Consider the following 13,788-nt stretch of genomic DNA (forward strand, 5'->3'; position numbering starts at 1 on the left):
CCAGCATCCACTTCTTTCTTTTTTCTTTTTTTTCTTTTTTCCCCCTCTTTTTATTTCAGGTTCTCGTTATAAATATTAACAAATCTGACAAAAAGTACACAGATAGGTAATACCGAAATACAAAAAAATCTTTCAGGATGCAGGTAAGGACAGGTTCTGCAGCCTTCACATGGTAGCAAAACATCGGTATCAAACATTTCACGAGGCCTGGCATGACGACCACCACTCTGCATGCAGCTGGGACGGGCAGACGGACCGTCCGCTTAGAAAAGACGGGGGGATACAAAGTGAAGGGACCCACGCACGCACACACACACACGCGCACACACCGCGTCCTACTCCACCTCCGGCATAAACCAGCTCCGCGGCAAGCCGGGCTGAAAGAAATGACGGAGCGAAAAAGAACTTTGCAAGAAAAAAAAAGGGGGAGGCACAGCCGACCCAGCGCGCGCAGACCCAAACCAGGTTTTAAGGGGCTGGACCAGTATCAGAGAGAGAGGATTACTGGGGACATCCCACTTGACGCGCTGCTGGCATTCCAATAAAAATCCACGTGTAGCCGTAGAACGCATTACAAATATTAAGTTATTGAAAAAAGCCCCCATGAACGTTGGTTTGTTGGTTTAGGGTGGGTTTTTTTCCCTCTTCCCCCCCCCCCCCGCCCCCATATCAAACGAGGTGTTAACACGATTGCAGTGTAAAGCACCTTGGTTGGGTTTTAGGGTAACGGCATGAATTGGAAAAGAAGGAATAAAGGAAAAGTGATAGAAAAATTTAACGGGAATGCCGGAAAAATAGCCTGGGCTGGGTGGTTCCGGGTGGGAAGGCATGGTTTCATTAGGAGAGCGGCTGCTGCGAGGGCAGCGTGAGGTTTCGCTGCCAGTCCCGGGAAGCAGGAATAGCCGGTGGCTTCGCTTCGCTTTTTGATTTTGCCCCCTCGATTCCGCAAAGGTGAAGCCACCCGCTCCTGGGGACAGGGAGAGGGAAGCCGTGGTCCGCACATCGCTTTCAGCTTGCTGGCCAACTTCACGCAGGTTATCGGAGAAGGACGAGCACAACATTTCTGGAAGAAAAGCAAAGAGTCTTCCTAGGTTACCGGGGGACACAATCATTCCAATGGAGGAGCTTTAAATGCATAAAAGACTGTTTAGGCCCAAACCACAGAGACTGACAAACCACCAGAAATATGGCACAATCGCCTCGAGAAAATAGTCCCAGGTTTTAGTGACGCCTTTTGCTCATATTAGATACACGGACGGAGACGACTGATGCATTCATTTTTGCCACTGAATTGCAAGGCAGGGAGAAGGTAATTCAGTATAGCAAAGAGTTAGGAGAGGAGTCGGAACCGCAGTGCATGCAGGCGTGTGGTGCCCGTGTGCGTGCGTGCGCACACGCGTGTGTGTGTGTCTGTGCATGCCCGTGAGTGTGTGTGAGAGTGTGTCAGGGTGCAAAGAGGCATTTTGGACAAGCCTTTAGGGGACGGGACCTGCTGAGCAGAGCAAACCGCCGCTGCCGTCTTCCCTGGGCAGGGTTTCCCTGCAGCCAGGCCGTGGCGCGGGGTGTCCCGCTCTCCCGACTGCCCCGGTACCACGATCCCCCGGATCCAAAGCCGTAAACGAGAGAAGTCCAAAGGCGGTGGGCGGCAGAGCTGTGCCCGCCCGGGGAGCGGCTCCCGTGGCGCTCAATCGCTGAGGACGGCCCCCGGCAGCTCGTTCGTTAGCGTGTGCCAGCGCTCGATTTTCTTGTCCTTGTTTTTCAAGCAGTCGAACCAGTGCTTCAGCCGCTCGCCTTTGGCATTGATTCCTAACACGACTCCACCTTGAGAGAGAGACAGCGAGAGGGAGAGGTGGAGGTGAGCATCAGCCCTGCGAGGGACGCCGAGGGATGCCAGGGGACAGGGGACAGAGTCAGGTCATGCAGCTGCTCTCACGGCATCCGATGCCACAACCTGGCGTGACACAGGGGCAATCACAGCCCGGCTTCCCCGGCCCCTCACGGCTGCGGTCTGGGACCTGCCCCGGGCAGCTCGCTCGTGTGCCAAGGGCCGGATGCTCACTGCAGTTGCAGCGGCTGTCACAGATACCGGGCACTCGTTAGTAATCAATCAGTGACCAGTAACAAAATCACAAGAAGCCTAGAGAGCCAACAGAGATAAATGAAACCTCCCCGTTAAACCTGTTTTTTATTCAGAAGAAAAGATCTGAAAGCCGAAGGGGAGAGGGAGACGGGTCTTCTCCCTGCTTGGGTGCTCCTTGCGTGGGGGATGTCTTGAATGGAGGAGCAGCGGGGCGGCTGCGGGAGAGGAGCCTCAGGGGCAGGAGAGGGATAAAAGCAGAACAGAAACCCAGCAAGGAGGAATGTGGGGATGGAGAACAAACCCGGAGGCTGCAGAAGTGCAGAAGAGCAGCAGAGGAAAAAAAGAAGAGGCACAGAAGGTGAAGATAAAAAAAAAAAAGAGACCAAGGAGACCTTCCGGAGTGCCCCACTCACCTATGAAATCGTTTGATTTCCCAATATCGTAGTCCCACACTGTGACTTCCAAGGTCTTTTTCGCCAGGTCGCCATGCTTTATCTCGTAGCAAAACTCCTGTTGGGGAACAGAGACGAGAGTCAGGACAAACCTGTGCTGGGTTCAGTGCAGGACCCCTGGGCCAGGGCTGGGGCTGTCCATCCTCCTCCCCGGGCAATTGCCCTTTGCCACCCACAGGGAACTTAACCTCAGTCCCTCACCTAATGACTAAGGTTGGGAGGGTTGGTTTTTTTGCCTTTTAAGTCCAAGGACTGAGTAAAGCCCCCAGGAGAGAACCACAATCGGTGAAAACCCACCTCATGGAACTCGGGGTTCAGCGTCTTCTTCTTCACTGCCGTCTTATGCTTTGATTTCTTGTCCTCATCTGGTTTCAAGTAACTGCAATGAAACCGATGCAGCACGGTCACACGGAGCAAGGAAGGCAGGTCAGGCTGCCCAGCTCCCCTCCTGCAGCCTGGGCATGGGTGGGGGCACCCACGGGACCAGCTCCTGAGCAGAGGCAGGGCGAGATGGGTGGCTGAGCCCCCTACTCCCCTCCCCTGCCAAAACGCCAGAGGTGGCTGGAAGGCAGCAGCGTTTCCCCACCTTAGCACAGGAGGAGTCGCTGGCTGTCATCAGGGAGCAGGATTATCCCATCTCCAGTCCCTAGGGGACACTGGCACCGCACACATGCTCCCAGCTCCCGAAATCAAACGCTCTCAGCCCAGAACCAGTCCAGAGTTGGGACCGTGCGAGCGGTCCGCTCACCCAGAGCCTCGCAGGACGCAGCACGCACACGCGGGTGTGTAACGGGGAGCAGGAGCAAGCGCAGCGGCTGCAGCTTTGTGCACCACTGTTTCCTCCAGATATTTTGCAGTGTGGCTGCAGGGCCAGAGAGCAACCGAGATGAATCTGGGCCAGGCCAAAGTCAGTCCGCTGTCATTTCGTGTTGGTGCTGCTCCTTTAAATATCGGTTCTGCTTCCTCGTTACACTTTCCAGAGCTTGCTCATAATTAAAAAATTAGGCCTTGTACCGAGAAGCATCACTTGTCTATCTGCTCTGATTCGAGCCCTGCAGATACAATCTACTGCAGATAGCACCGGGGGCACCTACAAACTGACTGCGTACAACAACACGAATTATGTTACTTCAGGGACTAAGCCTCTGATGAGCATTTAAAAAAACAAGAGAGGATTTTTATGCAAACACCTCCACTCCTGAAGAACGATTAAATAGGAAGGCGAAACTGTGCTGCCAGTAAACGCCATCACTGTCCCCCCCCGGCAGGATTTATCCTGGTGGCTCTGCCTTAACAAGTACCATCCCTGCAAGTGCCAAAGTTTGGGTCAGCACACTGGGGACAGGGAGGCGGGATGGGCACAGGGGGGGCTGCTGCCCCTTCCTGACCACGTCCCCTGCTTTGCAGAGAGCGAGTTTGAAAAATGCCATCCACCCAAAAATGGGCTGTGGCGATGCAGGGCCCTGCGCCAGCCCGGCTCTGCGTCAGCAAACCACCGCTTTCCTCAGCGTCCTTTAATAGCCCCCGGATGACACCAGCTTCCCTGAATCACTTGGGTGAGGCCAAGTCGAGCAGCCCATTACAGTCATTTTAACGGCTTTTCATTATTTTTTTTTAATACTGCTGCTATTTTTCAAAAGGAAGGCACTCCCAGTCATTTACGTTGGAAAGGGTCAGCGGGACCTGTAAATGTGCCCTCGGCTCTGTTAACCAGGCCCCGGAGCCACGGGCTGAGATTAAAGTGCTGTCTGACCTAATTACACTCACATTGTAATTAGAGCTTTTCTAAAGCGCGGGGTGGTGGCCCCACTGATGGGCTGGGAACCTCCTCTCCCTGGGGGACCGGGGAAGAGGGCGATTAATTGCCCATCCCTGGGTGAGGGGGATGCCTGCGCCCCAATGGCACAGTCCAGGGCGCCAGACCTGTCCCAGCAGCCAGCCCCATCCCGGCAGAGATGGGGCAGGCTCCCAGAGTGAAAAGGCTGAGGCTGTCACTGGGAAAGAAAGCAAAGGCGCCCACAGAGGCTGAGCAGGGACCAGGAGCATCGGGCACAGGCACTGTCCTGCTTGGGAATGCCCATTATCCCCTGCCCCACCACCCGCCGGGCTGGGGCCATGCCATCAGCAAAACCCAGCCGTGCCTGTCTGCTTTGGGTCACCAATTCTGTCCCCAGGGCCGTATCCCTGCCACAGACCCTCTCCCAGGCAAGGGCAGTGCCAGCAGGCAGCACCAAGCCTGCCAGCGGGGCACCACGGCCACCCAGCTGCTGCGGTACCGATGGGGACAATGTGCTGCCCCGGAGCAGAGTGGGCACGGCCACACGCCATGGGACAGATCCCACACCCATGTTACTTTAAAGGGCTGTGAAATAATTGCCGGGGAATAATGCGCTCCAGGTGAATGCAAGCTGCTGCCCTCATTTGCATCGCCTAATGAGATCAATTAATTCCCACTGCAGGGACAGGCAAGAAGGGACAGCACGGCTTCACGGAGGGCTGGCAGCGGCAGCGTCTCGCCCGGCCATGGAGCAGCACTCACGTTTTGACGTAGGGGTCGGAGTAGCCGTTGGCGTCCATGGCGGCCAGGTGGGCGCAGCGGATGATGCCCACAAGCAGCCCCTGCTTCTGCGAGCTGTACTTGAGGGAGATGAGGATCCGGCCGCGCTCCTCCAGCGACTTGTCCTCTGTTTTATCTATCTGGGGGAGGGAAAGCACGCAGTCCAGGGGCTGCTCCAGGACACAGCCGTGGCGGACACCCGCCTCCTCATCCCCAATCACGTTTGAGGAGTCAAAGTACCCCACGTGCCACAGGGAGAAACTGCTGTATCTGCAGGCCCAGGGTGGGAGACGCCGCTCTGAACCCCCCACTCACCGGCAGCTGCTTCTCCAGGCAGATGTTGAAGTTTTTGGTCTGGTTGGGCTTCAGTTTCTTCAGCGGGATCCGCGTCTCCCCAATGAACTCGTTGTGGCGGAACTTGTCCTCATCACAGACCGAGATCCTGCAATGAGCACGGGGTGAGTGAGGCCATCGGGGAGAGGGGAGGCGATGGCAGGAGAGAAAGGGCTGCCCCATCGCACTGCAGGTGTCCCCAGCGAGGGGATGACTTTGAGGCCACCGGTCCCCAGGCCAGAGACCAGGCACCTCCTTTGCAGGCAGCCGGAGGCCATCAATCTGCTGCTACAGCCCAGCAAGGACAGTTCATGATGCCTAAATCTGACACCCGGTATCTTGGTCTGCTTTACCTCTGCAGCCGAGACTGGAGGCTGCTGGGATGGAGGATGGTCCAGGTCTGGGGAAGCAGAGGGATGCAGGAAGAGGAGGCTGTGCTACACCACGTCTCCCAGCTCCATCACACAGCTGCCCACATGGAGCTACCTGCATGCCCTGGCTGGCCCCCACAGCCACCACGGCCATCCCTCCTGCTCAGACCCCCTCCTGCCCGGGGCTCCTGCACCCCTCGGGACGGCTGTCACCCTGCTGGGGACTGGGCTCCCTCCAGGGAGATGCTCATGAACCCTGAACATCACAACCCTGTGGCGCCACAGTCGCCGTGTCTAAACACATGCCCCAGCCCAGGAAAGGTTGGAAAAGCAACCTGGGGCCTCAAGCACCCTGACGGTGCTTCCATTAAAACATCAAAGTTGTCGGTGACTAAAGCAAAGCTATTCTGAGCTGCCGCCAGCCCAGCTGCATCCTGCCCGGCCGAGGCGGCCCTTCCTAAACCTGCTCTCGGACAGCATGGCCGGGAGAAGTGTGCCGCCCCGCAGGGCTCCCTGCCTCCCCATCCAAGGAGCTTGGGCACTTTTCCGAGTGTGGCAGCTCTCAGGGTGTCCCCTGGTGCTGCGGACATGGTTACCCAGTCTGGGACACGGAGGAGGTCCTCCACCTCCTCTCCCACCACGCAGATGAGACCAGGAGGGATTTGCAGACACAGCCTGCAAAAAGCATCACACCTCGGCCAAGCGAAGCTCGCCCAGCCCCCTGGGGGTCCTGTGCAGAGTCCGGTCCTGGGACGCACCCCGTGACGACAGCCTGCGTCCGAGGGCAGTGACGGGGATGCTGAGCGAAGGCTGTTTTCCGTGCGAAAGCTATAAATGCCTTTCCCTGAGCTGGCAGCTAATGAGTCATTTCTCTGCTGCTTCCCAGCCCGCTCTGGGCGTCAGGAGAGACGACAGAAGAGCAAAGTTAGCGCTTGCAGGGAACCTCCGCTCGCAGCTCCCGAAATCCCAGAGAGGGGCCCATGAGGGTGGTGGCTGCCTCGAGAGGGACCAGCTGTCCCCCAACAGCGCTGCCTGGCGCTAGAGACAGGGAAAGCCGGACTGTCCCCCTCCAAAAGGAGCATCCTGCATCCCGCACCCCAACCAGAGCCACGCAGGGACCGGTTGGGCTCCTCATCCATAAAGGAAAGGTGTTTCCCTTACATTCCCTTCTCTCCTTTCTACCCTTTTTTAAAATTTTCCTACAGTGTCATCTTGTTCTTTTGCTGACTGATTTTTTCTCTCTTTCGCCCACTCCTGTTAGTGCCCATTTCTCACAGGTGACACCTCTGCCTCCAGAACCCCGCTCCGCCTTGCCTGGTTTTGACAAACAGGACCTCTTCAGGAGGGGGTAAAAGTAGTTAAATAGTGCCCTGTGAACCTGCACCAGAGTAACTAATTGCACACCACACCTCTGGCCTGGACGGTTTATCCGTGGATGGTTTATCAGTTGACAGTTTATCTGTGGATAGTTTATCCATGGATGGTTTGACGACCCTCATGCTCACAAGTGAACAACAAGGCAGTGAGGGAGCCACGGGGACGGCTCAGTGGCACAGCGCAGGGACCGCCAGGGCCGGGGAGCAGCTGAGGAAGGGAGTTTGGAAAAAAATCATACAAGCTGGAAGACGGGGAACGCTGCTCTCCAGAAAACCATAGCTGGATGCGGCGTTACTATAGATACCCATGGAAAAAAACACCCCACCACAACAGTAAAATCCTCAAAGAGAATCTCAAATGCAAGCAAAATATTTCCTATTTCCTTTCCTCCTCTCGCCTCTCTTTTAAAGAACAAAACCAAAAAAGGAGCAGCAGCAGCAGCTCCAGACAAGAAGCGGCACTTGCCAGGCGTGCACAACCCCACACCCAGCTGGCCAAAGCTCTGGGGAGGGAAAGCGAGCGCAGAGCGGGGAAAGCTGGGCTGAGGAGGAGCGGAGCGGGGCCCTCAGGAGGAGCTGACAGCCAGGGGTCTATTTTTACACCTGGCAATTGCAGAGCGGTGCCGTCTCCTGCACGCGCGGGGGAAGGCAGGGTTTAGTGACGGTTTTACCTCTTAAGAACACGAGTAACAAGATCTTCCCCTGACAACATCTAGATGTGCCCCAGAAGCTCAACAACATACTGGATGCAACGTCCCACTTGCTGTGAAGCCCCAGAGCCATCTGGGACAGACGGAAGCCCCGGAAGGAAACGGCTGGAAAACTTCCATGGTGGCGGTGGGGCTGCCCGGGATGCCCCAGCGTGGCACTGCCACCGGGTCCACAAGCCCCAGCCTGCCGCAGTATGCATGTCCCCTTTGTCCCATGGGACCGACAGTGCCCCGGGCAGACCCGCAGGTGCTGCGTGATGGAGGCAGCACAGCCTGGCACAGTGCTGGAGCCATGGCCATCCTTGTCCCCGACGACGTCCCAGGCTAATTAAAATGTTTATACAGAACCCGGTGCCCTGGGAGGCAGTTTTTGGCACATCTGCGAGACCTGGGAACTGCTGCTGTCTCTGAGCAGCACGATGGAGCTGGGGACACCTCCACGTCTCTCCCAGCCCCACTTTCCCTCTGGCACCTCTGACCGCCTCTCAAGTGGGTCCCCACATTTTGTGCCCATCTGTGTGTGATGACCAGAGGTGGTTCAGGCGCAGAGTTTGTGTCAGCCCTCCCAGTCCCTTGGACTCAGCCCCCGACTCCCAGTCCCTCTGGCTGGCTGTGGTTCATCTTCACTGGGATGGTATTTTTAACTCGGGCAGGCTGGCAGTGCACCAGCCCCATAAGTGAAGGCAGCGAGCGTGAGTCAGATGAGCAGGCAGCTCCGGCCCCAGCCCTCCCCTTGGAAACAGGCGTAATGCAATTACACCAGCTCGAATTTTATTATGAGAAATCGATGTGATGGAATTTTTATGCCTTGGGTTAGAATATCAGCTCCATGACAAACAGCAAGAGCCGCCTCTGGCGGCCACGTTCACCTGCCACCCCGAGCCCTTTACTCCAGCAACATCCCTCCCTCGTCTCTCTTTATTAAACCCAATCGCTCGAGCTCAGCTTTTGATTTGACAACTTCCACTGAGGGGTCCTGATCTTTAAGTTAAGGGCTGTGAAAACCACCTTGGAAGAAAACGAAGCAGCAAGTGAACAATCACTGCTCATTAAACTTATTCTCCCTCCTACTCAGCCCGGGCTCCTGGGTTACAGTCCTGACTCACCGCACAGCTCAAGCAACCCCGCTCCGCTGACTCACGACTTCTGCTCGCACACACGTTCCTCTGGCCTCTTCCCCATCATGGAAAGGAGAGAACGGGGGTCAACGAGGACCCTTTTCCACAACGCGCATGCACGTAATAGGCAGCGGAGCTTGAAGACGCATCTCCTGTATCTAAGATCCCTCATGGTCCCTAAAGCAACTTGGGAGGCTCTCGATGGAGGAGCAGACACGCAGGTGATGCCTGCTCGGCTTAAGGACACGCAATGCCTGGCAAGGAGAGAAAACAGAAAAAGGCGGCGTCTGCGACTGTCCAGCTCTCCTAAAACCAAAAGGAGGATTCAGTGCTCAGCTCCATCTCCAAATGCCTCAAAGTCTGAGCATGGAAAACACAGTAAAAGTTAGATGAAATTATGAGTGTGCCTGCAGGGCCAGAGCAACCTCATTCGACGCTTCTGGAGTAAACCAATTTGGGACCCCAAATCTCTAAGTGCCTGCAGTACGCCTATTAGACCTGATCAAATACTATTTTCTGAATAATATATTTAATGAGTCATGATGTTTGTCAAACACATGATTAAACAAAGAATTCCTGGCATTCGTGGGCTAGCTGAGTATCATATGAATAATGCATCACTTCGCCAATATATCTGGATATGAATAATTGTATTCAATATCTGGCTGGCTCTGATATTTATTATGAATACAATCTATTTATTGCATATTACATGTATTATTTAAATGTAGGCGATTGTATTCTGCTTATTCCAATTTCCCCTGCAGCATTTCTCTGCCTCCCCCCATCATGTCCTCTGGCTTCCCACCGCCGGAGACGGCGGCCGAGCTGCTGTGGCACAGCCACGCTCAGCCTGCAGATGGGGAGCAGCGGTGCCTGCGGACGGGGACTGGGAGCAGGGACTGCAGGGTGGGATTTACCCCTGGTGCTGGCAGGGAACCTGTCCCCAAGCCCAGCAGCTTTCGGGTGGCTCTGAATCTGCCTTCTCTCAGGATGGTGGGTGGTTTCATCGCTATTAAGCCTTGGGCTAGACTCAAGGATATTTAATTCAATGAATGGATGAGACCTTTCAAGATCCTCCCACCTGCTGCGTTTCATGAAATCTGAAGTATCTGGTGTTTTTTGAGGGGGTTGATTCATTAACAAAATCCTTCTTGCCAGCGCAATTAGCTGGGCTGCCTTCACCTCTCCTTCTCCCTTGGGGCTGGCCCTGCTTGGGGATGTGAAAACACCAACGGCTCCTAGGGCTCGGGTCCATGACAGCAAAGTCACTCGACCAGCTTGGACAAGGCCACATGGGGATGAGGAGCCGCCTGTCGGGGCACAGTGTGGGGCTGGGGAGCTTGGACAAGAGGGGGTCCATTACTCCGCCCTCCAGGAAGCAGAGGATGCCCCTAGTCCAGACCCTGCAACGACACAAATGCCACTTGTCTCCCCAGGAGGGCTGCAGGCACCAGTAGAGCGCTCTGTGCCAACACCAACCCACCATGCTGGACACGTCCCACCTGGAGCCCAGGTGGGCAGGGAAGATTTTTGTGTGCTTTTCCAGCTTTTCCGCTGCATCACACGCTCTCCAGGCAGCAGGGAGGCGAAGGCTGGCAGCAGCTTTGATCTCTGCCGTTATTTTTACATTAAAGAGACTTTGCAATCGTGTTCCCTGTCCCTCCGTGGATCTCAGCACCAAGGAGGCACCCGGGGAACGATCACCTCCCAGACCGAGGGGAGCATCACTCATGCTCTTTCAACTGCCAACAGCTGCCTTGCAAGAGCCTCGCCTGATTAGCGCAAGGAAAGCCGCGTCCCCGTGGCTTTGATGTCGCTTTTTCCTGGCGGAGAAGGAGGTATTTTGCAGAGATGATGGGCGAGCAAAGTGAAGCACTGAAGCCAGGACAGTACATGGCACAGGAGATGCTTCCTGTGAGAAGTGGCACTGGGAGGGTGAAGGGCCATTGCCACTGGAGTTACGGAGAGGCTCATAGAGGAGAAACAGCTCAACCCACACCAAAATAAAAAATCCTCGTTGAGCCCCCACAGCCAGAGACCCCAGCCCATCCATCCCTTCTCATATAAACCAAAGATCCCTCCCCAGCTGGTCAGTGAGGACACAATTCAATGGGTATCTAAATGGAGAGGTGCAACACTTCCCAGCCTTGCATCCTTCTATTTGATTAAATAGTGTTTGAAAAGAAGAAAATCTAAGCACGGAATTAAAATAAAAGATGGATTTTTCTACCTTATGGTTGCTTTGCAAGACCGTCTCATCTTATCATCTCATCTAAACCTGCCTCAGGATAAATAAAGTCTCCTTTGCCAATATCTTTATCTGCGAAGACGGAGAAGAGAAAAAAGGGGGCCTGGGAATTTCTCTTAAGGAAAATGAAGAGCACTTGAATTTTAGGCTCTGACTCCTCCATGCAAGATAAGAAATGGAGCGAAAGTGCTCAGAAGCTTTGTTTTAGCAGAGAAATTCCCTGGGCCATAGGCAAGAGTTTGAGTTCCCACCTGAAATTCTGCCAAAGCCCTTGAGCAGAGCAGCTGAGCAGCACCCGAGGGCAGGCCAGGCCCTGCCGCTGCCGTGACCATTTCCAGGCTGAAGCTTGTCATGAGAAATAGCACCCCAAGCAGGAAAAGGTTTGTCCTGCCCGCCAGCACCCAGGGACGGGTGCTGATGAGGTGCCCAAACCTCGCGCCTCATTAGTGGCGGTGGGGCTGGGGGCTCCGGCACTGCCATGCTGTGCTAAAGCCCGCAGGACAGAGCCTGCTCCATCTGGATGCAGTGCCAGCCCCCAGCACTATGCTTGGAGGTGAGGTGGGGATTTGTGTCTCCCCCACGGCGCTCCCAGACATCGGCCACCCTCATGGCAATGTCACTGTGGGGCTCACCATCTCCCTGGGGACAGGCTCCAGCAAACCCCATCAGCTAGCTGCAAGCGCCGAGTCAGAATTGTGCTTGGATATTCCTCTCCGTACGGAGATCCTTAATTATCACCTAATTCACTGGGGCTGGCTGCTGGCAAAGAGACCTCAGCTGCGAAGTGCAGTGCTCCTGCAGAGCGCTGGAGAGCCTGGCGTGCCCCAGCCTGGGAACCCCCCTGCAAAGAGGCAGCTCCGATGGGCACGAAGGTGTGAGATGGATGGCTCTGATGGCACGAGGAGATGCCAAACCCCAGGGATGCTGCCCCTGCATGAGCAGAGGAGGCTTTGCAAGGAGTTTCAGCCCCTGCAGAGACCCGGCTGGGAACTCACACAGGGTAACCTCTCCGTAGGTGAGCCGGAGGCTTCCCTTGCCTCCCTGGAAAGGCGCCCTTTGAAGCTACTTTGCATAATTGGCCATTAACCGACCTTGCCAGCAATCTCCTGAGCTCCCCGTGGAGCTCCCAAGACAGAAATGCTGTCTCCGTTCAGCTGCATCCCCTCACAGAGCGAGGGGTCCCTGTGCATCACCCCAGGTACGGGGTCTGTGCAGGGTGTTTAGTTTTGGAGGGGGCACGAGGAGCCCCATGTGCTGAGCCCTGCGGGAGCCCGTGGCCACACGCGGCTCCCCGCGAAGCACCTGCAGCCCCCCGGGCTGGTGGGCAGGAGCGGCGACATGCCAATGAGGGATTTCTGCAGGGAGAAGAGTAAATCCAGCCCAGCCCACGTACACGTTTCTGCATGTCCCCCCTGCCATCGAGCATCCCTGCTGCCTCCTGGAGTGGGGGAGCGCAGCCCTTCCCTGGGGAGAGGCAGCTACCAGGGCCCCAAAAATGTCGGGGTCAAGCCCTTCTGCTCCCTGGTGCATTTCAGCAAACAACTCAGCTGAACGTCACTCTACAAACTGATTTCCATGCTTGAAGAGGCTGAAAACTTCAAAGCCTGGAGTGAAAAAATAAAAAAAAAATACCCAGCAATAATAATAATAATAAACCAGAGGCTTTCTAGCCCGACAAGCCTGCAGCAATTTCAGCATGACTAATATTTTCCATGTGAAATAATAATCCACGGTGCTAAATTTCTCATCTCTATGCACATTGCAGACAACAGGTGGGCTCTGCCCAAATTCACCTCTGAGCAGGACCTTTTATAAGGCAGCTTTGCTCTCTCGTCATGGAGAAAGTAATAAACTCCCAGGGTACCCGCAAATAAGGAAGGTCAGATTCCAGCCACGGAGCTCACAAAGCCCCGAGTCCTCGGAGTAGGATGCAAAAACCCTCCTTTGTTTGACAGCAGATGTTACAGCAAATCCTCCCGCGCATCAGTCCCAGATCAGAGCAGTGATGGAGTGGCCGAGGCTGCCCAGCACCCTGCCCGGGAAGGATCTGTCTGTGGGCTCTGGGTTAGCCCCTGCCCTCACCCAGGCGGGATGATGACGAAGACATGAAAACCTTTGTATTTGCAGGGGTCTGACCCCACACAGCAGCACTTCCAAACCTGCGCAGCCCCACAATGCTGCCCCTGCCCACCTCCAGCCCCACACAGCATCTCCCAGCCCCTGGGAGATGCTGCCAGGAGATGCTGAATACACAGAGACTGAACCAAACCAAACCAAGAGAATAGAATAAATACATACAAACGCTCTTCATTTAGTTTAACAATAATTCACAGATGCCTCCAGCTTTCTTCCAAAAATCTCAGCCTTGAAAGGCACCCAGGGCTTTCCTGGTGAGATTTTCTCAGCAAGACATGACCGCAAAGCCTTAACAGATGCCCATGAGAGCTGGACATGAAGAAGTTAAACCCAAATAACAGCATCTCTGCAGGCAGGAGCCCAGCGAGTGAGTTATGAAGTTAATGACAAAGCAGGACCACGCT

General features: G+C 55.3%; 1 protein-coding gene across 1 annotated transcript in view; it reads right to left on the reverse strand.

The window, feature by feature from the left end:
* Positions 1-649: 649 nt before the first annotated feature.
* The window catches only part of DOC2B (double C2 domain beta), a 40,109-nt gene continuing 26,970 nt past the window's right edge, over positions 650-13,788 (reverse strand). The window contains exons 7-11 of the mRNA XM_063341527.1: positions 5,405-5,531; positions 5,072-5,229; positions 2,830-2,911; positions 2,494-2,590; positions 650-1,821 (exon numbers count right to left, since the gene is read on the reverse strand). Coding sequence (XP_063197597.1) covers positions 1,685-1,821; positions 2,494-2,590; positions 2,830-2,911; positions 5,072-5,229; positions 5,405-5,531 — 601 coding nt within the window. The 3' untranslated portion in view covers positions 650-1,684. The remainder of the gene's footprint in view (positions 1,822-2,493; positions 2,591-2,829; positions 2,912-5,071; positions 5,230-5,404; positions 5,532-13,788) is intronic.

The sequence above is a fragment of the Chroicocephalus ridibundus genome, chromosome 7 (genome assembly GCF_963924245.1).
Source record: "Chroicocephalus ridibundus chromosome 7, bChrRid1.1, whole genome shotgun sequence".
NCBI lineage: Eukaryota > Metazoa > Chordata > Aves > Charadriiformes > Laridae > Chroicocephalus > Chroicocephalus ridibundus.